Source organism: Sturnus vulgaris, chromosome 28 (assembly GCF_052056855.1).
Source record: "Sturnus vulgaris isolate bStuVul1 chromosome 28, bStuVul1.hap1, whole genome shotgun sequence".
NCBI classification, from domain to species: Eukaryota; Metazoa; Chordata; class Aves; order Passeriformes; family Sturnidae; genus Sturnus; species Sturnus vulgaris.
In genome coordinates, this window is record NC_142270.1 from 4,799,423 (window position 1) to 4,821,584 (window position 22,162).

At 48.1% G+C, this 22,162-nt stretch overlaps 1 protein-coding gene and 2 long non-coding RNA genes across 11 annotated transcripts; 2 read left to right on the plus strand and 1 right to left on the minus strand.

Annotated features, from left to right (window-relative positions):
• Window positions 1-145: 145 nt before the first annotated feature.
• LOC148220995 (uncharacterized) lies at window positions 146-1,460 on the plus strand. Its single transcript, XR_015808706.1, has 2 exons — window positions 146-275; window positions 1,114-1,460. It is a non-coding gene; the product is annotated as an uncharacterized LOC148220995 (long non-coding RNA).
• On the minus strand, window positions 1,111-3,351 carry LOC148220996 (uncharacterized). Its single transcript, XR_015808707.1, has 3 exons — window positions 3,235-3,351; window positions 1,334-1,424; window positions 1,111-1,246 (listed from the first exon to the last, which is right to left on the minus strand). It is a non-coding gene; the product is annotated as an uncharacterized LOC148220996 (long non-coding RNA).
• A 2,108-nt stretch (window positions 3,352-5,459) lies between these two features.
• ENTPD4 (ectonucleoside triphosphate diphosphohydrolase 4) lies at window positions 5,460-20,876 on the plus strand. Of its 9 annotated transcripts, none has more exons than XM_088180116.1 (13): window positions 5,460-5,865; window positions 8,858-8,965; window positions 9,714-9,911; window positions 10,900-11,105; window positions 11,625-11,775; window positions 12,738-12,841; window positions 13,737-13,796; window positions 14,726-14,880; window positions 15,641-15,807; window positions 16,880-17,204; window positions 17,767-17,852; window positions 18,423-18,584; window positions 19,133-20,876. In XM_088180116.1, the coding sequence occupies exons 2-13, from the start codon at window positions 8,958-8,960 to the stop codon at window positions 19,359-19,361; spliced, it is 1,851 nt and encodes a 616-aa protein (XP_088036242.1). In that variant the 5' UTR covers window positions 5,460-5,865; window positions 8,858-8,957; the 3' UTR covers window positions 19,362-20,876. The 9 variants fall into 9 exon arrangements, with proteins under 9 accessions (XP_088036242.1, XP_088036244.1, XP_088036241.1 ...); XM_088180118.1 differs by having other exon boundaries at window positions 8,864-8,965; XM_088180115.1 differs by lacking the exon at window positions 5,460-5,865 and adding an exon at window positions 7,821-7,889.
• Window positions 20,877-22,162: the final 1,286 nt, after the last annotated feature.

Sequence of the window (22,162 nt, forward strand, 5' to 3'; positions counted from 1 at the left end):
GGCGCATGTGTGACATCACAGGGCGGGAAAATGATTGGCAGTATTAATAACCAGTAGAATATGACAGTCAGCGCGGCGGCGGGCTGTGATTGGTTGTAGCGGCGGATGGGCGGGGCGTAACCGTGAGGGGCGGGTGGTGCTGTGGCACGGCCGCTGAGGGGGACGCGGCCGTGGCGGTCGCAACTGTCACCTGAAGGGACGAGCGCGGTGTCACAGCGAGCCGGCCGCTGCCGTTTGCGGCTCTCGGAGGGACGAGAGGGTTGCTGACCCCGTAGGTAATGCCACGGGGAAAGCTGACGGGAAGGAAAGGGAGATTTAGCAATTCCTGGGACTCCCGGAGTGTCACTTCTGCATGTGCCAGCTCCCAGCCCCTCAAAGCTGGCACCCACCCCTTGTGCCAGGACGGGCGCCCTCATGAAAACATGGGCACCTTCATAAAAGTGTGCCCCCCCCTGAAGTCACCCGCTGTTAAAGGAGGGGAAGGTTCAATCAGATCTGGAGTTGGGAGATTCCATGGGCAAAGGGGCTGTTTTCCATGCAGGGTCCCCAAAACAGCCCCAAACTGTCCCCAAAACAGCCCCAAACCATCCCTAAAACCAGCCACAAATCGTCCCCAAAAACAGCCCCAAACTGTCCCCAAAGCACGAAGTGCTCATCTCCTGTGCTGCTGATGCAGGGGGAGCTTCCCAGAGCGGGGTTTATTTGGGTTTTATTTGGGGTTTATTTGGGTTTTATTTGGGGTTTTGGGGGTGTCTCGGGAGCCCTCTGTCCCCTCCTGTGCTGCCACAGCCACTCCCCTGCCTGGCTGTGTCTCACTGAAGGAAAAAAAAAAAAAAACTAATGGAAGAACTCAGGAAAACTTTCTTTGGAGAAGAAGGGATCCACAGCATCCCCATCCCTCCCTGCAGATCCCACTCCTTGTGTGGGGGAGCAATGAGCTCCCCTCGTGTCCCTGCTCCCCAAAAACATTTCCCTTCCCTCATATCTTACACCATTTCTTTGTTCCACCATGAAACCATCCCAAAGTGGGTGACTTTGGTGCTCTCCAGGAGAAGGAGGCAAAGTCTTTGTGCCCGGGGAGCAGCTCTGACTTCATTTCATTCCTCTCCAAAGGATTATTTGGAATTCGACCTTGCAGGAAAGGAGGTGTTGCATGATCTCAAATCAAGGTTAACCATTGCCATGATACTGCAGGGCAATTAATTGCTGCGTGGGCCTTGGGAAGGAGGAGAGCCATCCTCAGAGCCTGGAAAAAGCAGGAAAATAAAGTGTTGGGTTTGGAAATGAACAGACACGAGGTGAGAAAATCCAGGTGTGGTCACATGCTGGGTACCTGCAGACGTGCTGGGGACATCACAATCTGTTCTCCTTCCTCCTTCCCTTATTTGTGCTGGGAATTCTCTGTTCCCTGCAGGAACACAGAGCTGCTGGAAAAAATAACAATAAATGACATTGTCATGCATGGGACTCACTCGTGATTGATCCTGGGGACTTGGCAGCATTTTCCTGCGCTTGGAAAAACACTTCTCCAGGATGTGGGAGAGCTGGAGGTGACACCCTGGGGTGTCCCAACCATTCCCCCCATCCCTGAGACTGAGAAACACAACCTGTGGAAAGCTGAGAGTATAAAACCCTTCAACAACACAAAATTTAACCCAGACGGGATTATCACACCTTTATTTCCTTGGAAAGAGACCAAAGCCGTGCTGCCGGCAGGGTTTGTCACTGTGTTTTGCACATTAAATGACATTTTCGAGCAGGAGAGCCACACCCGTAATTGCAGCAGAGAGCGACGATCCCCAGCCTCAAGCCGGGCACAGGAACTTCCCTTTCTGCCATCCCGGGAAATAAAACTGGCAGGGACACATTTCCCAGGATTGCTCCACAGGGTTTATCGAGGTTTTCCTCTCCTTGAGCAAGAACTTTAATCTCCTTCCCGTGCCTCTGGCAGGGCAGGGAGAGGGGAATTAGTGTCACCTTAATGAGCCCTTTCTCCTGCATTCTCAGGTGTTGCTCCCTGCCCGTGAGCTGGACTGGGATGCAATTCTGCAATTCTATTTCCATGTTATATTTTAACCCTGAGCTGTGCCATGGGGGATCCTTCTGCTCCAAAGCTCAGGGGCCAAAGCAGAGCCTGGGCCTGAGGGGTTTCCCCACATTCCTGGGGATGTGGGAAGGAAAAAGTCCCGGTTTATGGTACTTTAGAAAGGCTTTAAAAGAGGGATCAGAGCAAATAGAAATGGTTGGTTTGTTTTTAATCTTATTTGCAGCACAGCCAGCTGGGATTTTATGTCCTCACAGCTTTTTTTTTTTGGCAAGTTTGGGTGTCAGATCCTCATAGGAAAGACAGATTCCATGTGGGAATCAATTCCCCATCCCACAGGACATGGATCAGCCCCATCCTTCCTTAGAAACACCCAAAATGTCTCAAAATACAAATTTAACTCTGAGTCTGGACCTCATTCCAGCCCCATCCTGAGATCCAAGGCAGTACCAGGAGATCCCAGGAAAAGGATCCAGCCTGGATTTTCCATTCTGGGAAAGGAGAAGCACAGGGAAATTCATCAGCTTGGAAACCCTGGAGCAGTGCCATGAGGATTCTTCTGCTCCTGCTCCAAACTCAGGGAGCTCAGGGGCCAAAGCAGAGGCTGGGCCTGAGGGGTTTCTCCACATTCCTGGGGATGGGATGGAATTATCCATGATTTCTGTGAGGGAAATGGGGCAGAGAGCAGCAGGAAAAGGAGCAGCCTGTGGCTCTGGGGTGGATTTCTGCCATTCCTGCCTGGCACAGAGGAGCCATCCCAAGGATTCCCTGGCTCTTCCCTTCCCACCCACTGCTCCCTGCACCCCATCCTGGAGCTCTCTGGGGTTGGGGGTCCCTGGGGTGCTCCACGAGCCCCGAATTCCATCAGAGCAGGGAAACAAGGAAGGGCAAAGCTGGAAACACCTTTGGGCTGCAACAGCCTCCGCCTGGGAGAGTCCAGGGCCAGGCTGGATGGGCTTGGAGTGACCTGGGACAGTGGGAGGTGTCCCTGCCATGGCAGGGGTGGCTCTGGATGAGATTTAAGCTCCTCCCAACCCAAACCATTCCATGAATCCACAACTTTATGATTTACACCCCAGCAAGTGACAGCAGAATCCCCAAAATTCACCCCCCTTCCCTCAGTGCCAAGCATCCAAATAAATCCAGGAACGAGCCCCAGCCCCAGGGCTGGTCCAGCACCTCCCATGGACCTGGAGCAGCTGTGGGACAACAGAACCCAGGAATTCCAGGAGAAAGGAGAAACCAGCAGGCAGTGAAAGGCTCCTGGGGGCTGGGGCAGCACCCAGAGCCCCTGCAGCACCTCCCAGCTGATAAGGGGGGCCTGGAGCTCCTAATCAGAGCCTCCCCACGCAGGAGGTGCCAGGCCCAGCTGCTGCACCCCTGCTGATAAAGCAGCAGTGCCCAGCTGCAAGGTGGGCACCCAAATTGGGGTTTATCTCCAGGACCCAGGGGTTTGTATTTATATTTTTTTTCGTTTTGCAAATCTCCAGCTCCTCTAACAGCTGAGCACCACCTGGTTCAGGAGGTTTTATCCTTCCCACCACCAGCACTGGGCTGCCCTGGTAGCTGCCAAAGCCACAGAGCAGAAAATTCAAAAATTATTTTCTTTTAATTGGCGTGTCCAGCACCAGATAATTGTGGTTTTCTTCCCTGGCATGGGATTTCCAGAGGAGCTGTGGCTGCTCCATCCCTGGAAGTGTCCAAGGACATCTTGGAGCACCCTGGGACAGTGGAACTCTGCCCATGGATGATTTTAAAAACCCTCCCAACCCAACCCAATCCATGATTTTTAATGTGGAAAGGAAAAGGCCCCAGTTTATGGCATTTTAGAAAGGCTTTGGAAGAGGGATCAGAGCAAATAGAAATGGTTGGTTTGTTTTTAATCTTATTTGCAGCACAGCCAGCTGGGATTTTATGTCCTCACAGCTTTTTTTTTTGGCAAGTTTGGGTGTCAGATCCTCACAGGAAAGACAGATTCCATGTGGGAATCAATTCCCCATCCCACAGGACATGGATCATCCCCATCCTTCCTTAGAAACACCCAAAATGTCTCAAAATACAAATTTAACTCTGAGTCTGGACCTCATTCCAGCCCCATCCTGAGATCCAAGGCAGTGCCAGCCTCAGGAGATCCCTGGAGAAGGATCCAGCCTGGATTCTCCTGAATTCTGGGAAAGGAGAACCACAGGGGAAATTCATCAGCTTGGAAACCTGACGTGTCCCAGTTGTTTTTTATCTTTGTATTTGCAAACTCCAAAAATATAAACAAACAATTCTGTTTTGTCTTCAGGGTGACCTGACCCACTTTGGGAGCAGCAGCCCCCGGTTTGAAACCTTCATGAGGTGCTGGTGTTGGGATGGGTGCTGGAAAATCATGGAAAACGGGAATTCCTGCACTGCTGCAAGCTCAGGGCAGAGATTAATGGGGTTTTTTTTCCCCAAAATTAAAGTGGTGGAGCCCATCAGAATGGAACCATTTGACCGAGCAGGCAGAGCAGGATCATTCCCAGCTTTTACCACTGAACTTTCTCCTTTTTGCCTGAGTCACCGGGATCGGTTTCACAGCCGGGTTTTTGTGTAACGTCACCGCAGCTTGAGGTGATGCCAGGGGGGGTCACCAGCAAAGAAATCCGAAATAATTGAGCCCTGCTGGTTCTCCAGGGGGTTATTCCAGCCCCAAACCATCCCAAAACGGGGAAAAGCAGCAGAGCCAGGCACGGAGCTCCAGCCCCGCTGAGTTTAAGGTGGGGACTGCTGGAATTTGGCCGCCGGGCTCTTTGCAGTGCTCACATAACCTGACCTAATTGTCCCTTCCCGAGCAGCGCCCGCCGTCTGTAATTAAAGCTGCTTTGGGATTATTTCCTGCACCAAAGTTGTTGTTTTGGTTGGTTTTTTTGATTTTTTTTTTTTCCCCCCCAACTCGCCTTTCCGGTTTGGAGCCCTGGGGGAATAATGGGAGGGCGCAGCTGGAGGTGATTTTGGGAGGGACTGGTGGCACTGGGCAGAGGAGGCTGCGAGGAGCCCGCGGGGCTGGAGCTCCTGGTTTTTGTCCTGGCTTTGTTTCCAACAGTCAGCAAAAGTGGAGCCAGAAAGGAAGGGAAAAGCCTGGCTTGGGATTCAGGGAATGGGAATTCGGGGAAGAGAAGAGAAGAGAAGAGAAGAGAAGAGAAGAGAAGAGAAGAGAAGAGAAGAGAAGAGAAGAGAAGAGAAGAGAAGAGAAGAGAAGAGAAGAGAAGAGAAGAGAAGAGAAGAGTCTGGGCAGATTTCAGGGCAGTTCCCCAGAGCCCAAAGGGGCTCCAGGAGAGCTGGAGAGGGGCTGGGGACAAGGGATGGAGGGACAGGACACAGGGAATGGCTTCCCCTGGAAAAGGGGAGATTTGGGTGGGATTTTGGGAAGGAATGAGGGTGGGGAGGGGCAGGGATGGAATTCCCAGAGGAGCTGTGGCTGCTCCTGGATCCCTGGGGGTGTCCAAGGCCAGGCTGGACAGGGTTTGGAGCAGCCTGGGACAGTGGGAGGTGTCGGGATTGGAACCGGGTGGGATTTAAGGTCCTTCCAACCCAAACCATTCCAGGATTCTGCGATCCTGCTCTGCCCTGAGCCCTCACGGGGCCTTGGTCGAATTGTTAATTCTGATGGGTCTCATCACGTCAGGGCAAAGAAACGTGTTTAAAATGGGATTAAAAGACGGCGAGGAGAAAAGGCTGGAATGAGGATTCTGATGAGCTCTGAGCCTTCTACCACAGCACAACCAGAGAAAAAAAAAATCCCTTTTATTCATCCCAAAACCAGCGGGAGCTCGGGCCGCTCTTCCAGCTTTGAGGTGGGAACCTTTTCACGAATAAAGGGAGGAAAATCCCTCTGGGAGACCCTTCCAGCCGCATCCCCTCCTCCGGCACAGCCCGCACACCCCGAGGGTGCTGCCCCACACAGGGACCCCGCTCCTTGAGGGGCTCAGGAGTGACCTGGCCCTGTCCCAGAGCTGATTCCTCCTTGGACAAACCCAAATTCCCAATTCCCAAACTCTGCTCGGGCTCTTTCTCCGAGTCGCTTCATGCCGGCTGTTCCCCAGCTTCTCCCAAAATTGCGAAATATATAAAATTATAAATTATATAAAAATGATTATATAAATTATATCATATAAGCGGGGCTGGATGTTTGGAAAATCCTTCGTGCCTCGCTCCTCGGAGCATGCAAGGAAGGATTGCAGCCGGGGGGATGGCTCGGTGCCGCTGAATGGGATCGTTCCCAAATCCCCAATCCCGTCCTCCCTGCAGGCAGAGCTGGGGAGGATCCGCGCTGCCCCGTCCCTGCAATTTCCGTGCTCTGCCCCTCTCGCCTCCTGTTTCCCGATATTTCTGATCCCCATCCCGGCCCAGAGCCGCCCCTGGGCACAACTCACTGCAGAAAGAGAAACCTTTTCCTTATTCTTCTCCATTCTTTTCCCTTTATTTTCCCTTTCCTTATTCCTTTTCTTTTTCCTTTCCTTATCCCTTATTCCATTTCCCTTTCCTTTTCCCTTTCCCCTTTCCTCAATCCTTTCCTCTTTTTTTATTCCTTTCCCCTTCCCTTTTTCCTTTCTTTATTTCTTTCTTTATTCCTTTCCCCTTTCCTTATTCCTTCTCTTTTTCCTTTCCTTATCCCATTCCCCTTTCCCTTCTCTTTTCACTTTTCCTTTTCCCTTTCTTCTTTCTTTATTCCTTTCCTCTTTTCACCTTTCTTTTCTCCCTTCCTTATTCCTTTCCCCTTTCCTTTCCCCTTTCCTTTTTCCTTCCCTTTCTCCTTTCCCCTTTCCTTATTTCTTCCCTTTCTCTTATTCCTTTCCCTTTTCCTTATTCCTTTTTCCTATTCCTATTCTTATTTTATTATTCTTATTTTTTTATTCTTATTTTTCTTATTCCTTATTCTTATCTCCTATTCCTTTTTCTTATTCCTTTCCCCTTTCCTTATTCTTTCCCCTTTCCTTATTCCTTTTTTCCTCCCCCTATTAATAATTTCCCATCCCAAATCCCCTCCTCTCCTTCCCAGCTCCACCTCCAGCCCCTCCCGAGCTGGATTCCACACCCAGCCCCGCTTTCCCTGCAAATCCCTGACTTTATTCCCATTATTTCCACCTTAGGAACTTTTCCTTCCATTTTTCCGGAGGAATTCTGGAGCGGGCACAGGCGGTGCTGCCGCTCAGTGGCAAAACACAGAATTCCCCTTTTCCCCATGGAATTTCTGCCCTTTGGTTTTTTTAAATCAAATTAATTTATTATGCCATAAATACTTATATATTTGTTACAGGTGCTGCAACACCGCTGAATATTTATCATAATATCATTTCAAATATTGGCATAGTCATAGCTATGAATTGAATTTATTCCAAAATATTGACACGTTTATAGCTATAAATGGAATATATTCCAAAATATTGATACTTTTATAGCTACAAACTGTATATATTAAAAAATCTTGACATATTTATAACTATAAATTTTATATATTTCAAAATATAGTCGCATTTATAGCTACATATTTTGTATATTTCCAAATGTTGACACAGTGATAGCTGTAAATTTTATACAGTTTTCAATTTTGGCGTATTTATAGCCATAAATTCCTATTTCTGCCGTTAAACGCTGTTTTTATAACGATTTTGGGCCGGTTTTACCGGCAGCACAGCGGGGCCCTCTGGCCACGCCCCCTCCGCTCTGACCACGCCTCCATGCCCTGGACACGCCCCCTCAGGCCACGCCCCCGGGGAATCCCTTCCCGGCCCCGCCGTGACGTCAGCGCGCTGTGCGTCACGTCCGGCGGCGCACCCGGAAGTGGCGTGGGGCCGGTTGCCATGGGACGGCCCGGGAGGTGAAAGGGGGGGAGAGAGGGGGGGGGGGGGAAAACACCGGGAATGGGATCCGGATCGGGACCGGGAATGGGATCCGGACCGGGATCGGGAATAGGACCGGGAATGGGATCGAGATTGGGACCGGGATTGGGAATAGGACCGGGAATGGGATCCGGATCGGGACCGGGAATGGGACCGGGATCGGGGATCGGGACCAGGGTGACGTCGCCGAGCTTGGGGGGAGCCGGGCCGGGCCCTGGGGGACAGTGGCGGCCGTGGGGACGGGAGGGGGCCTGGACCAGCTCGTTCTGCTCCGCGTCCCTTCCCCGTCCTTGTCTCCATCCCAATCCTTTATCCCATTCCCTCATCCCGTTCTCTCCGTTCTCTCATCCCCTTCCTTTTATCCTGATCCCTCCATCCCGATCCCTCCATCCCGATCCCTTTATCCCATTCCCCCATCCCGTTCCCTTTATCCCATTCCTTTATCCCGTTCCCTTTTTCCCGATCCCTGTCCCCCTCCTCGTGGCCCCTGGGGCGGGATCTTCCCTCGGGCCAGGAAGGAGGGACAGCCCCGGGCTGTGTCCCTGAGGTGCAATTCCAGCATTTCCTTGTTTCTTTTGGGATTTTGTTGATGTTTGATCGTGGCAGGGGTCACAGAATCCCGGGATGCTTTGGGTTGGAAGGATCTTAAATCCCATCCAGTTCCAGCCCCAACACTCTCCCACTTTCCCAGGGTTTTCCAGCCTCTCCTTGGACACTTCCAGGGATCCAGGGGCAGCCACAGCTCCTCTGGGAATTCCATCCCAGCCCCTCCTCACCATGCACGAGGCGATTCAGTGCCTCCATCACCTCTGTATTCCTGTTTTCCTTTATATCCCTGCATCCCTTATCCTGGAAGGGCCAGGACTGGGAAGGGAAGGATCCCATTCCCCATCCCAGGACCTCCCCAGCGCTGTGCAGGGAATGAGCTCGGGTTGTTTTCCCCCAGGAGCAGAGCAGGGATGGCTCAGGGAAGCTCGGATGGTCCCGGTCCCTCCGAGGTCACCGGCTGAGGCTCCAGCAGCTCCCTCTGCTGCCCCGACCCCAAAATGGGCAGGTAAGGATCCCAAAGGAACTGTTGGATAAACTGGGATGGCTTTGGAGTGAAGGGCAGGGAAATTAATCATGAATTCCAGCGTGGGAAGGGTGTCCTGAGTCTGCTCAATCCAGAACAGAATTCTGGAATGGGTTGGGATGGAATCCTGGAATGGGAAGGGGCCTTAAGGATCATTCCACCCCTGGATGGGCAGGGACACCTCCCACTGTCCCAGGGGGCTCCAGCCTGGCCTTGGACACTTCCAGGGATCCAGGGGCAGCCACAGCTCCTCTGGGAATTCCATCCCAGCCAGGAATTCCTTCCCAATATCCCACCCATCCCTGCCCTCTGGCAGTGGGAGCCATTCCCTGTGTCCTGTCCCTCCATCCCTTGTCCCAGTCCCTCTCCAGCTCTCCTGGAGCCCCTTTGGGCTCTGAGGAACTGCCCTGAGGTGTCCCCAGACCTTCTCTTCTCCAGGATCATCCCCAGATTTCCATTCCCTGAATCCCAAGCCAGGCTTTTCCCTCTTTCCTGGCTCTAATTTTCCTGAGACTTTGAAAGCAAGCCAGGAGATCAAAAGTAGCTCCAGCACCAAACCCAGCAAATCCCATGGGATCCTTCCATCCCCCCCAGCCCAGGCCACTCCCAGGGATGGGGCAGGAATGGCAATTCCATCCCAGCCCCTTCCCCACCCTCCAGGGAAGAATTTTCCCTGCGTTTGGCTCCCGCTCCATCACTCAATCCTCTCGTTTCTCCTTTGGGATTCCAGGATCAGCATCTCGTGCCTGCTCCCGGCCTCGTGGCACTTCAGCCTCTCCCCCGTGGGGTGTCCCCGGATCCTCAACACGTCCCTGAGGCAGCTGCTGCTGCTGGGGGCCGCGGTGGCAGCCGGGGCCCTGCTGCTCTGCTCCCTCCTGCTGCTGCTGCCGGGCAAATACAGCCGGGCCCGCCAGGGGAGACTGCACAGGTGAGGGGGAAAGAATTCCGGGGAAAAACAGGGAAAGAATTCAATGGAAACAGGGAAATGGAGCTTTGGGGGAAAGGGGAAATGCTGCTCTGCTCTTCTCCTGCTGTGAGGGAAGCACATCCGAGTTCAGGAGGGGAGACTGCACAGGTGAAGGGGGAAGAATTCCAGGGGAAAAGCGGGGAATGGAACCTAGGAAAAATGGGGAATGGAGCTTTGGGGGAAAGGGGAAATGCCGCTCTGCTCCTGCTGCAAGGGAGAGGAGATTGCACAGGTGAGGGACAGGGAATTCCATGGGAAACAGGGAAAGAATTCCATGGGAAAGAGGGAAAGAATTCCAGGGGAAACAGGGAATGGAGCCACGGAAAAACAGGGAATGGAGCCTGGGAAAAACAGGGAAATGGAGCTTTGGGGGAAAGGGGAAATGCTGCTCTGCTCTTCTCCTGCTGTGAGGGAAGTACATCCGAGCTCAGGAGGGGAGACTGCACAGGTGAGGGGGAAAGAATTCCAGGGGAAAATAGGGAAAGAATTCCATGGGAAATAGGGAAATGGAGCCTGGGGGGAAGGAGAAATGGAAAGCAGAGAATGGGGCTTTAGGGGAAAGGGGAAATGCTGCTCTGCTCCTGATCCACAGCGAGTACAGTCAGACCTGGGAGCTTTCACAGGTAAAAGGGAGGGAATTCCATGGGAAACAGGGAAAGAATTCCATGGAAAAGAATGAAATGGAATTCCAGGCTGGGATGGAATTCCCAGAGGAGCTGTGGGTGCCCCTGGATCCCTGGAAGTGCCCAAGGCCAGGTTGGAGCACCCTGGGACAGTGGAAATTTTCCCTGGGGGTGGCACTGGATGGAATCCAAAATCCCACCCAACTCATCCCAACACTCCCCAAAAATTCTCCTCCAAACACCTGATTTTGAATCCGATTCAACACCCGAATTCCCTGCAGCAATTCCCTTTTTTTTTTTTTTTTTTTTTTTTTTTTTCCCCCCAGATACCTGGCCAGGGTGACAGACACAGAAGCCACGGACACGAGGAACCCGAACCTGAACTACGGGATCGTGGTGGATTGTGGCAGCAGCGGCTCCAGGGTGTTTGTGTACTGCTGGCCCCAGCACAACGGCAACCCCAAGGACCTGCTGGACATCCAGCAGATGAGGGACAGCAACAGGAAACCCGTGGTGATGAAAATCAAACCAGGTAGTGGGAAAAAAACGTGGAATTTCATCATGATTTCCTGTCCTAACTGTGCTTCTGCACTCCAGAGAAAAGGATAATTCCTGAGAAAAATCAGCTCCATGTGGGAATTTTTCCATGATTTTCTCTCCTATCTTTGCTTCCTGCACTCCAAAGTTTCTGGATAAAGGATATTTCCAGCATGGAACAGCTCCAGCTTTCTTTGGCATTGGTTTGCAGGGAGTTTAAAACAAGGAATATAAGGATGAAGGTGACACCTGAGCATCCTTTAAACCATAAATAAAACTTGAGCTCCACTAAACTCCCTGCCAACCAATCCCAAAGAAACCTGGAGAAATTCCATGCTGGGAATATCCTTTATCCAAATACTCTGGAGTGCAGGAAGTGCAGTTAGGAGAGGAGAACACAGAGAAATTCCATCATTTTTACAGCAGATTCCCCACTTTGCCTTTGGCTCCTTCATTCCTCTGCTCAGCATTTTCCAGGGAATGCTGCTCCACTCTCCCTTCTCTGTTCTCCCAGGAATTTCAGAGTTTGCCAGCAATCCTGACAAGGTCAGTGATTACATCTCACCCCTGCTGAGCTTTGCTGCCGAGCACGTGCCCCGCTCCAAGCACAAGGAGACTCCTCTGTACATCCTGTGCACTGCAGGCATGAGGATCCTGCCTGAGAGGTGATTCCCTGTCCACTTTTATCTTCTTTTTATCTTCCTTTCCTTTCCTTTCCTTTCCTTTCCTTTCCTTTCCTTTCCTTTCCTTTCCTTTCCTTTCCTTTCCTTTCCTTTCCTTTCCTTTCCTTTCCTTTCCTTTCCTTTCCTTTCCTTTCCTTTCCTTTCCTTTCCTTTCCTTTCCTTTCCTTTCCTTTCCTTTCCTTTCCTTTCCTTTCCTTTCCTTTCCTTTCCTTTCCTTTCCTTTCCTTTCCTTTCCTTTCCTTTCCTTTCCTTTCCTTTCCTTTCCTTTCCTTTCCCTCATCCTTTTCTTCTCTCCTCTTCTCTCTTCTCTCTTCTCTTCTCTTTTTTTTTCCTCCCAGAGCCAGGATTCAAAGCTCCAGACAATACTTCCTGTTCAGACTCAGATGTTTATTAATTCTTATCTGTGTTACAGTGAGTTCTACAGCACTTCAAGATAACAAACTGAAAATGGAGATCTAACTCTCTACAAGGCCTTTTAAGCCCAAACTGTCCAATTAAGAAATGTCCAATTATTTTTACTTCTAACCCAATAACCAGCCATGACCCACAATGCAGAATTTTCTATCCAAGTAAATAAAATCACCCAGACCCATAAAGAAGAAGGTGAAAAAGAAAGACAAAACCTCCACCCTAAAACCTCCATCTTGTTCTATAAATATCACTTTAGTCTAAAACTTTAAACTCTTAAGTTTTTCCCCATGTGATATTCCACATTCTGTTCAAACTACACATCCATCATCCCAGTTCTATCACTCAACTTTGCAATTTTTCAACTTTTTTTTCCTCCACATTCTCACGTCAAAAGCAGAGTTTTCCTGGGGCTCAGTGCCTGTCAGCACAGAAAGTCAAAAAATTCTTCATTTCCAACAATTCCCTGCTTTTTTCTTTTTTCTTTTTTCTTTTTTTTGTTGTTGTTTTTTTGACTTTTCCATGGAATTTTGCAGCCAGCAGAAAGCAATCCTGGAGGATTTGCTCACAGACATCCCCGTGCACTTTGATTTCCTCTTCTCTGACTCCCACGCTGAGGTGATTTCTGGGAAGCAGGAAGGTAGGTGGGCCTTGGGAAAGGAGCTGGGAAATATTTAGGAATTCCAAAATTCCTAAATGATTTGGGGATTTTTTTTTAAATTGTTTTTTTTCAAATCTTGCTTTTCTTGAGTGCCTTTATTCCTCAGGAGAAGAATAAATTTATTCCTCTCTAGTGTGGGGATGATGGGAGCTCCTGATTGGCCAAATATTTGTTGATTAGCCCTGAAAATTTAATGGAATTGAATCTGGAAAATGTTTAGGATTTCCTTTAATGGAATTGAACCTGGAAAATATTTAGGATTTCCTTTAATGGAATTGAATCTGGAAAATTTTAACTTTTTAAATTTTAATGGAATTTAATCTGAAAAATATTTGGGATTGCCAAGGGACGATTTGGGGAAGCTGGGAAATATTTCGGATTTCTAAGGGATTATTTGGAGTATTTTTGTGCTTTTTCCAAATCCTGATTGGTCAAATGTTTGCTGATTATTCCTGAAAATTTAATGGAATTGAATCCATTTCCTCTGGGGGGGGGGGGGGGAGGATAAATCACAACATTCCTGATGGAAGGAACTTTGCAGGATGAGATGATTTTGTAAGCAGAAATATTTGAGTTTATTTTATTTTAGAGATATTTTAAAAGTTCATTTCCTTCATTTCTTTCCTGAATTTTACACATTTAATTCATTTAATCAGGAATTGTATCGTGGCATTGACCTTGGAGAGGAAAAAATCATCAGGAATCCCTGATTTCCCAGGAATTGATGATTTCCCAGGAACGTTTAACTTCTAAGATTTTATAAAATAAAAACTAGCAATAAAAATAGGAAAAAAAAAAAACAATTTCCATTTGCTTTCAAGTTCATCATTTTGATATTCCTGGAATTGCAGAGCTGTTTTTTCCCCACCTGCAGGAGTCTATGCATGGATTGGGATCAACTTTGTCCTTGGAAGATTTGAGCACACGGATGATGGTGAGGATTGGAGGGGAGCTGGGGGCTCCAGCTGGGGATTGCAGCTCCAGCCAGATGTTGGGATGCCATTCCAGCCAGATGTTGGGGTGCCATTCCCTTTTCCCTGTATGCCATTGATTTTCCCATTGATTTTACCCTGTTTCCCATTGATTTTTCCTTGTATCCCATTGATTTTCCCATTGATTTTCCCCTGTTTCCTATTGATTTTCCCATTGATTTTTCCCATTGATTTTCCCATTGGTTTTTTCTCTGTATCCCATTGATTTTCCCATTAATTTTCCCATTGATTTTCCTCTGTTTCCTATTGATTTTCCCCTGTTTTTCCCAGAGGATGAGGCCGTGGTTGAGGTGCAGATCCCAGGGAACGATTGCAGGGATTTTTCCCTGTATTGATTTTTCTCTGTATCCCATTGATTTTTCCCATTGATTTTCCCCTGTATCCCATTAGTTTTCCCATTGATTATCCCCTGTATCCCATTGATTTTTCCCATTGATTTTTCCCTGTTTTTCCCAGAGGATGAGGCCGTGGTTGAGGTGCAGATCCCAGGGAACGATTGCAGGGATTTTTCCCTGTTTCCCATTGACTTTCCCCTGTTTCCCACTGATTTTCCCCTGTTTTTCCCAGAGGATGAGGCTGTGGTGGAGGTGCAGATCCCAGGGAACCAGTGCAGGGATTTTTCCCTGTATTGATTTTCCCCTGTTTCCCATTGATTTTCCCCTGTATCCCATTGATTTTCCCATTGATTTTCCCCTGTTTCCCATTGATTTTCCCCTGTTTCCCATTGATTTTTCCCATTGATTTTCCCCTGTTTCCCATTGATTTTCCCCTGTTTCCCATTGATTTTTCCCATTGATTTTCCCCTGTATCCCATTGATTTTTCCCATTGATTTTCCCCTGTTTCCCATTGATTTTCCCCTGTTTTTCCCAGAGGATGAGGCCGTGGTGGAGGTGCAGATCCCAGGGAACGAGCACCACGATCCCATTTTCCGGAAGAGAACCGTGGGGATCCTGGACATGGGTGGGGTCTCCACACAAATCGCCTACGAGGTGCCCCAAAGTGTAAGCCTTGCCTCCCCTCACCAGGTCATTATCCCTGAATTCCCTCCTCCCTCTGGAATGATTTTAACTCCTCTTCCTTTCTTTCCCATCCTTTGGAATCCTCCATCCCATCCCATCCCATTCCCAAAAGAGAGACGATGGCAGCGCGAGGATTCCAGCTAAGAATTCCTTTTGTTTTCTTCATCACTCAGATCCTGCATTAATCCTTCTTTTTTTTTTTGTCTTTTTGGATAATTTAAAAACTCTTCAATTCCAACATTTACATCCTAGGGCTTAAAACCTAAAAATTCCTGGTGGTTCCTATAAAAAAAAAAACCTTCCATGAGGATGACTTTTTGCTTTAATTTTTGGGGAAATGGAATTAACTGTTACAAATATCACCAAATTTCTATGTTCCAAATGGAAAGGGAAGGAGAAGGGAAAGGGAAGGAAAGGGAAGGAAAAAGGAAAGGGAAGGAGAAGGGAAAGGGAAGGAAAGGGAAGGGAAAGGGAAGGAAAAAGGAAAGGGAAGGAAAAAGGAAAGGAAAGGAAAGGAAAGGAAAGGAAAGGAAAGGAAAGGAAAGGAAAGGAAAGGAAAGGAAAGGAAAGGAAAGGAAAGGAAAGGAAAGGAAAGGAAAGGAAAGGAAAGGAAAGGAAAGGAAAGGAAAGGGGAAAGGTGAAAGGAAAAAGGAAAGGGGAAAGGGGAAAGGATTAAAGAAATGAGCAATAAAAGCATCCAAGACATCCCAAAAAAATTCATTTTCGAATTGGGATGATCCTGACTTTGCTGTTGGTGTTGCTGCAGGAGGAAGTGGCCAAGAACTTGCTGGCAGAGTTTAATTTGGGCTGTGATGCCCACCAGACAGAGCACGTGTACCGGGTGTACGTGGCCACCTTCCTGGGCTTCGGGGGCAACGCGGCCCGCACGAGGTACGAGCAGAGCCTGCTCTCCAGCAGCCTCCTCAGGAACAGGTACTGGCAAATTCCGCTGGAATTCGGGGCTGCCCCAACCCTGGGAGTGCCCCAAGGCTCGGCTTGGAGCAGCCTGGGGTGGTGGGAGGGACGGGAATGGTGCTGGAAAAAGGAGAGGGATGCTGTGTGGAGAGATGGTGGAACTCTGAGTGTGTGATGGGAAAGGGAGAGGGATTCCTCCTCAGGAACTGGAATGACAGGACAAGGAGTAATGGGTTCAAACTGAAATTTAGGGTGGATTCATGGAAGGAATTTTTCCCATTATGAGGGTGGGAAGGGGCTGGGATGGAATTCCCAGAGGAGCTGTGGCTGCTCCAGCCCTGGGAGTGGCCAGGGTCAGCTTGGAGCAGCCTGGGATAATGGGAGGTGGCCCTGGGAAAATGGGAATGACCCTGGAAAAATGGGAATGATGCTGGATATTGTGTGGAGAGATCACAGCACTTCCAGAAGGGAAAATCTGGGAAGGGGAGAGGAATTCCTCCTCAGGAACTGGAATGACAGGACAGGGAGTAATGGGTTCAAACTGAAATTTAGGGTGGATTTGTGGAAGGAATTTTTCCCATTACTCCCAGCTGGGTCTGGAGGTTCCTGACTGATCCTGCTGGACACAGCATTTGGACACTGCTGAGCTCTGTCTGTCCTTGTCCCCTGCACCCTGATGAGTTCTTGTCTGTCCCTGTCCCCAGGACATTTCTGAGCTCTGTCCCTGTCCCCAGGACATTTCTGAGCTCTCTCTGTCCCTGTTCCTGTCCCCTGGACCTTGCTGAGCTGTGTCTGTCCCTGTCCTCAGGACACTCCTGGTCTGTCCCTGTCCTCAGGACACTCCTGAGTTGTCCCTGTCCCCAGGCTGCAGGGCTCTCAGGTCGGGCTCATCCCCGATGTCCCTGTCCCTGTCCCCAGGACATTTCTGAGTTGTCCCTGTCCCCAGGACATTTCTGAGTTGTCCCTGTCCCTGTCCCCAGGACATTTCTGATGTGTCCCTGTCCCCAGGCTGCAGGGCTCTCGGGCCGGGCTCAGCCCCGATGTCCCTGTCCCCAGGACATTTCTGATCTGTCCCTGTCCCTGTCCCCAGGCTGCAGGGCTCTCGGGCCGGGCTCAGCCCCGATGTCCCTGTCGCTGACCCGTGCCTGCCCCGGGACGCCCGGCAGGAGCTGCAGCAGGCGGGGCTGACGCTGCATTTGCGCGGCACCGGCCACTTCCAGCAGTGCCGGCAGCTGCTGCAGCCGCTGCTCAACAGAACCAACGAGACCCAGAGCTCCCTGAACGGCGTCTTCCAGCCCCCCCTGCACTTCCAGAGCAGCGAGTTCTACGGATTCTCCGAGTTCTATTACTGCACCGAGGATGTGCTGAGGATGGGAGGGGATTACAGCGCTGCCAAGTTCACCAAAGCTGCACAGGTGAGGAAACGGGGATCGGTTCCCTCGTTAAAACGTTAAAATATTTTATTCCCAAAGTCCTGCAGCAAAATTCTTCCTTAAGAAAGCCCAAACTGCTAAATTCGCTGAAGCTGCAAAAGTGAAAATCGGGGATAAATTCCTAATTTAAAATATCTCTCCACAAGGATTTCGTTGCCAAAGCAAAGGTTTTCCCTAAGAGATCCCAAATTCTGTAAGAGATCCCAAATTCCTAAATTCACTAAAGCTGCAGAGGTGAAAAAACTGGGGTCAATTCCTCATTTACAACATCTCTCCACAAGGATTCTGTTCCCAAAGTTCTGCAGCAAAGGTTTTCCTTAAGAGATCCCAAATTCCTTAGGGAATCCCAAATTTCTGAATTCACTAAAGCTGCACAGGTGAAAAAAAGGGATCAATTTCTAATTTATAACATCCACAAGGATTTTTTTTTTCCCCAAAGTCCCCCAGCAGAATTTTTCCCTAAGAGATCCCGATGTTTTCTGTTTCCCAAAGTCCCCCAGCAGAATTTTCCCGAAGAAATCCCGATGTTTTCTGTTTCCTGCAGGATTATTGTGCCACCAAGTGGTCGGTGCTGCGGGAACGCTTCGAGCGCGGTCTCTACGCCCCCCACGCGGATCTGCACCGCCTCAAGTGAGCAGGGCTGGGCTTTGGGCTTTGGGCTTTGGGCTTTGGGCTTTGGCCCCAAATTCCTCCTGCACGGCTGCCAGGGCCTGTCCACTTCACTGGGTCACTGGAAGTGGGGGGAAAAAATTTGGGAATTGGGGAAAAAAAACTCCTTGGAAAAGGTGGAGTATTCTGTGTTTGATTGTGAATGCTGAGCTGAGCTTAACCTGCTCTGCCTGCCTGATCCCACTGTTCCTGATCCCACTGTTCCTGATCCAAATGTTCCTGATCCCACTGTTCCTGATCCAAATATTCCTGATCCAAATGTTCCTGATCCCACTGTTCCTGATCCAAATATTCCTGATCCCACTGTTCCTGATCCAAATATTCCTGATCCCAATGTTCCTGATCCAAATATTCCTGATCCCAATGTCCCTGATCCAAATATTCCTGATCCCACTGTCCCTGACTGATCCAAATATTCCTGATCCCACTGTCCCTGACTGATCCCACTGTCCCTGACCCCACTGCCCCCAGCTGTTTTTTCCTTTTCCTACCTGACCCCATTTCCCTGCCTGATCCCACTGTTGTCCCCAGGTTCCAGTGCTTTAAATCCGCCTGGATGTTCGAGGTTTTCCACCGGGGATTTTCCTTCCCCGAGAGCTACGGGAGCCTGAAGACAGCTCTGCAGGTCTATGACAAGGAGGTGCAGTGGACCCTGGGGGCCATCCTCTACAGGACCCGCTTCCTGCCCCTCAGGTAGCCCAGGAACCCGGCAGGAGCCTTTGGGGACGGGAATTCGGGGATGGGAAGAGGTGGAGATCCCTGAAATTGAGTTTTTTAGAGACTATTCCCCCTAAAATGGGCTCTGATTCCTGCCCTGAGCCAAGCTGGAAGTGGAATTTTGCCTCCAAAGCGTTTCTGCTCTTTTCCAGGGTTCTCAAAAATCTGGGAAAAGCTTTTGTGAAGGGAATTTTAGGATGGGAAGAGGTGGAGATCATTCAAATTGTGTTTTTTAGACCCTATTCCCCCCAAAATGGGCTCTGATTCCTGCCCTGAGCCAATCTTGAAGTGGAATTTTGCCTCCAAAGCGTTTCTGCTCTTTTCCGTGGTCATCCTCTCAAAAAATCTGGGAAAAGCCTTTGGGAGGGGAATTTTGGGGATGGGAACTTGTGATTTTTAGAGCCTCAACCTGTATTTTTTAAATCCTATTCCCCGAAATGAGCTCTGATTCCTGCCCGAAGCCAAGTCGGAAATGGAATTTTTTTCCTCTAAGACCTGACCCTTGTCCCTCTGCTCTTTTCCAGGGACATCCAGCAGGAAAATTTCCGTGGGATTCACTCTCACTGGAGGAGTTTCTCCTTTGTGTACAACCACTACCTGTTCCTGGCCTGCTTCCTGGTGGTGCTGCTCTCCATCCTGCTCTACCTGCTCCGCCTGCGCCGCATCCACCGCCGCCTGCTCCGCAGCGCCTCCTCCCCTTCCCTCTGGATCCAGGAGGGGCTTCCCCCGCAGAAAATCCCGGGAAATGTCTGAGATCCATCCTCGGAAAATCCCGGGATTCATCCACTGAAAATCCCGGGATTCATCCACTGAAAATCCCGGGAAATGGCTGAGATTCATCCACAGAAAATCCTGGGAAATCTGAGATCCATCCTCTGAAAATCCCGGGATTCATCCACAGAAAATCCCAGGAAATGGCTGAGATTCATCCACAGAAAATCCTGGGAAATCTGAGATCCATCCTCTGAAAATCCCGCGATTCATCCACTGCAAATCCCGGGATTCATCCACTGAAAATCCCGGGAAATGGCTGAGATCCATCCTCTGAAAATCCTGAGATTCATCCACTGAAAATCCTGGGATTCTTCCACTGAAAATCCTGGGAAACGTCTGAGATTCATCCATTGAAAATCCCGGGAAATGGCTGAGATTCATCCACAGAAAATCCTGGGAAATCTGAGATTTATCCACTGAAAATCCCGGGATTCATCCTCAGAAAATCCCGCGAAATGTCTGAGATCCATCCTCTGAAAATCCTGAGATTCATCCACTGAAAATCCTGGGATTCATCCACTGAAAATCCTGGGATTCATCCACAGAAAATCCCGGGAAATCTGAGATCCATCCTCTGAAAATCTTGGGATTCATCCACAGAAAATCCTGGGAAATCTCTGAGATTCATCCACAGAAAATCCCAGGATCCCTTTGAGATTCAAACAGAAAATCCCAGGAATCTCAGGATCCCTCTGAGATTCATCCACAGAAAATCCCGGGATCCCTCTGAGATTCTGGGATGGAGGATTCATCCACACACAAACACAAAAAAAAAAAAAAAAAAAACAGAAACAAAACAAAAAAAAAGCCATTTTTGCCTCAGGGTTCCTCCCTTTTTTTGCCCCTTGGAGAAGCAGAGTTGGGAGTTCCAGGCAGGCTTGGGAATTCCAGGAGAACGGGGTGCTGAGGGAAAAATGCCAAAAAATGACTTTGCTTTGGGAATGTTGCACTTTGAGGATGAGTTCAGTTCCCACCTTTGGGAGAGGCTGAAATCCCATGGGATCAGCTTGGATTTTCCTTGCTGGATTCCCTGCTCTCAGTTTGGAGTCTCAAAGAACGGGAATTTCCAAAAACAGGAAAAAAAAAAAACCTTTAAGGACGTTTTATTTGATTTTTTTAATTTTTTTTTTTTTTTCCTTTCAGGAATCACTGCTGGGATGGAGAAGGAAAATCCCTCCCATCCAATGCTGTGCTTCCATTAAAAAAAAAAAAAACAAAAAAACAAACTGCTCCCATCATTTCTGTTCCCTCTTTTTTTTTCCTTGGAAACTTCACCCTCCCAGTGGCCCCAGCTGCTGCTTTTAATCCCAAATTTCTGTTCCATGATGGTGGAGAGACCTCCCAGAAACTCCAGGAATGTGAAGAGAACTGGAAAAGCAGAGGAGAACGTGCACAGGGTCTTTCCCAGTCCTCTGGTAATTTATATTTTATTTAAAACTGTTGATTTTACTTGAAATTCAATTTGTCCATGATTAAAAGTGGGATTTCTATGAACTTTTGTTGGAGTTTGGGTGTTTTTATTTGATAATTCTCCAAGCTGGAAAATTTCCAAAAGGTGGGAAAACATTGGGAAATGGGATGGTTTAATTATTGCAGAAAAAAAATTTTATTATTGGGAAAATTTTTTTTTTTAATCATAATTAATCTGGATAATTTAAATTGTTTTATTGTCTAGTTTGTACAGAGAATTTAGGCTGGAGCTGCTGAATTTCACCAAAATTTGGGTGCTGAACTTCTGCTCCTCCCACCCAGCCAGAATTGCCTGGATTTGGGGAGGAATTTTGGAGAAAATCTTTCAGAATTCCCAATTATCTTATTTTGGCAAAAGATGTTTTTTGGAGCTGATAAATCAAAGTTTGGGGAGAGTTTAAATCCAAATCTTGGCTGGTTTTGGTTGAGGGATGAGAAAATCCAGGAATGATAAAAATGATCCCGAAATTGATTCTGCCAGAATTTCAGGATTAAATTTTTAAAAATCCTGTGGGATTTGGAAATATCCAGGCAGAGGTGCCAGAGTCTCTAATCCAGCAAGGGGGAAAAAAGGGAAAAAAAAGGCATTGAGATAGAATAAAAATCAGGGGAAAAAATAAAATAAAATCAGGAAAAAAATTAAAATGTAAAGAATAAAATCAGGAAAAAAAATAAAATCAAGGGAAGAAAACGGAAAAAATAAAATGGCAAAAAGATAAAAACGAGGGGAAAAAAATGAGAGTAAAATTTTAGATTTTTTATATATTTTTTAAAATTGAAAATGTAAAATACTTATATTTAATATATTTTTATCCTATATGTATTATACAACATACATTACATATTATATATTATATAATACTATATTATATATAGTATCATATATAATGTAAATACTTTATATTTATATATAAATAAACTATAATATATATAAAAATATATATGTGTTTATAGAAAATATATAGAGATTATATATAGAGAAAAATAAATACATAGAAATATTTATATATATAATATATATAAATAAATAGAAATATATAAATATAGATTATAGAATATATATAGAAAAATATTTGGAAAATATATATAGAAATATACATTATAAATCTATAGAAATATATCTAATTTTTTTTTTTTTATACGTGGCAAACGCCCTACAAGCGGCCCCAAAGGGGAGCAGTGCGGCTGAAATCCACGGGGATGATGGAAATCCGGGATCCCGGGGGGACAAAAGGAATTTTTGCGGCTCCTGCGGAGCGGGGCCACCTCGTCCCCGCCGGGGCCATTGTCCCCGTGTCGCATTGTTGTCC

What these genes read in the sequence shown, in the direction of transcription:
- ENTPD4 (XM_088180116.1), top strand. An exon ending in CGCCAGGGGAGACTGCACAG is followed by an intron (nt 9,912 to 10,899) that starts GTGAGGGGGAAA and finishes TTTTCCCCCCAG; the next exon opens with ATACCTGGCCAGGGTGACAG. An exon ending in GGTGATGAAAATCAAACCAG is followed by an intron (nt 11,106 to 11,624) that starts GTAGTGGGAAAA and finishes CTGTTCTCCCAG; the next exon opens with GAATTTCAGAGTTTGCCAGC.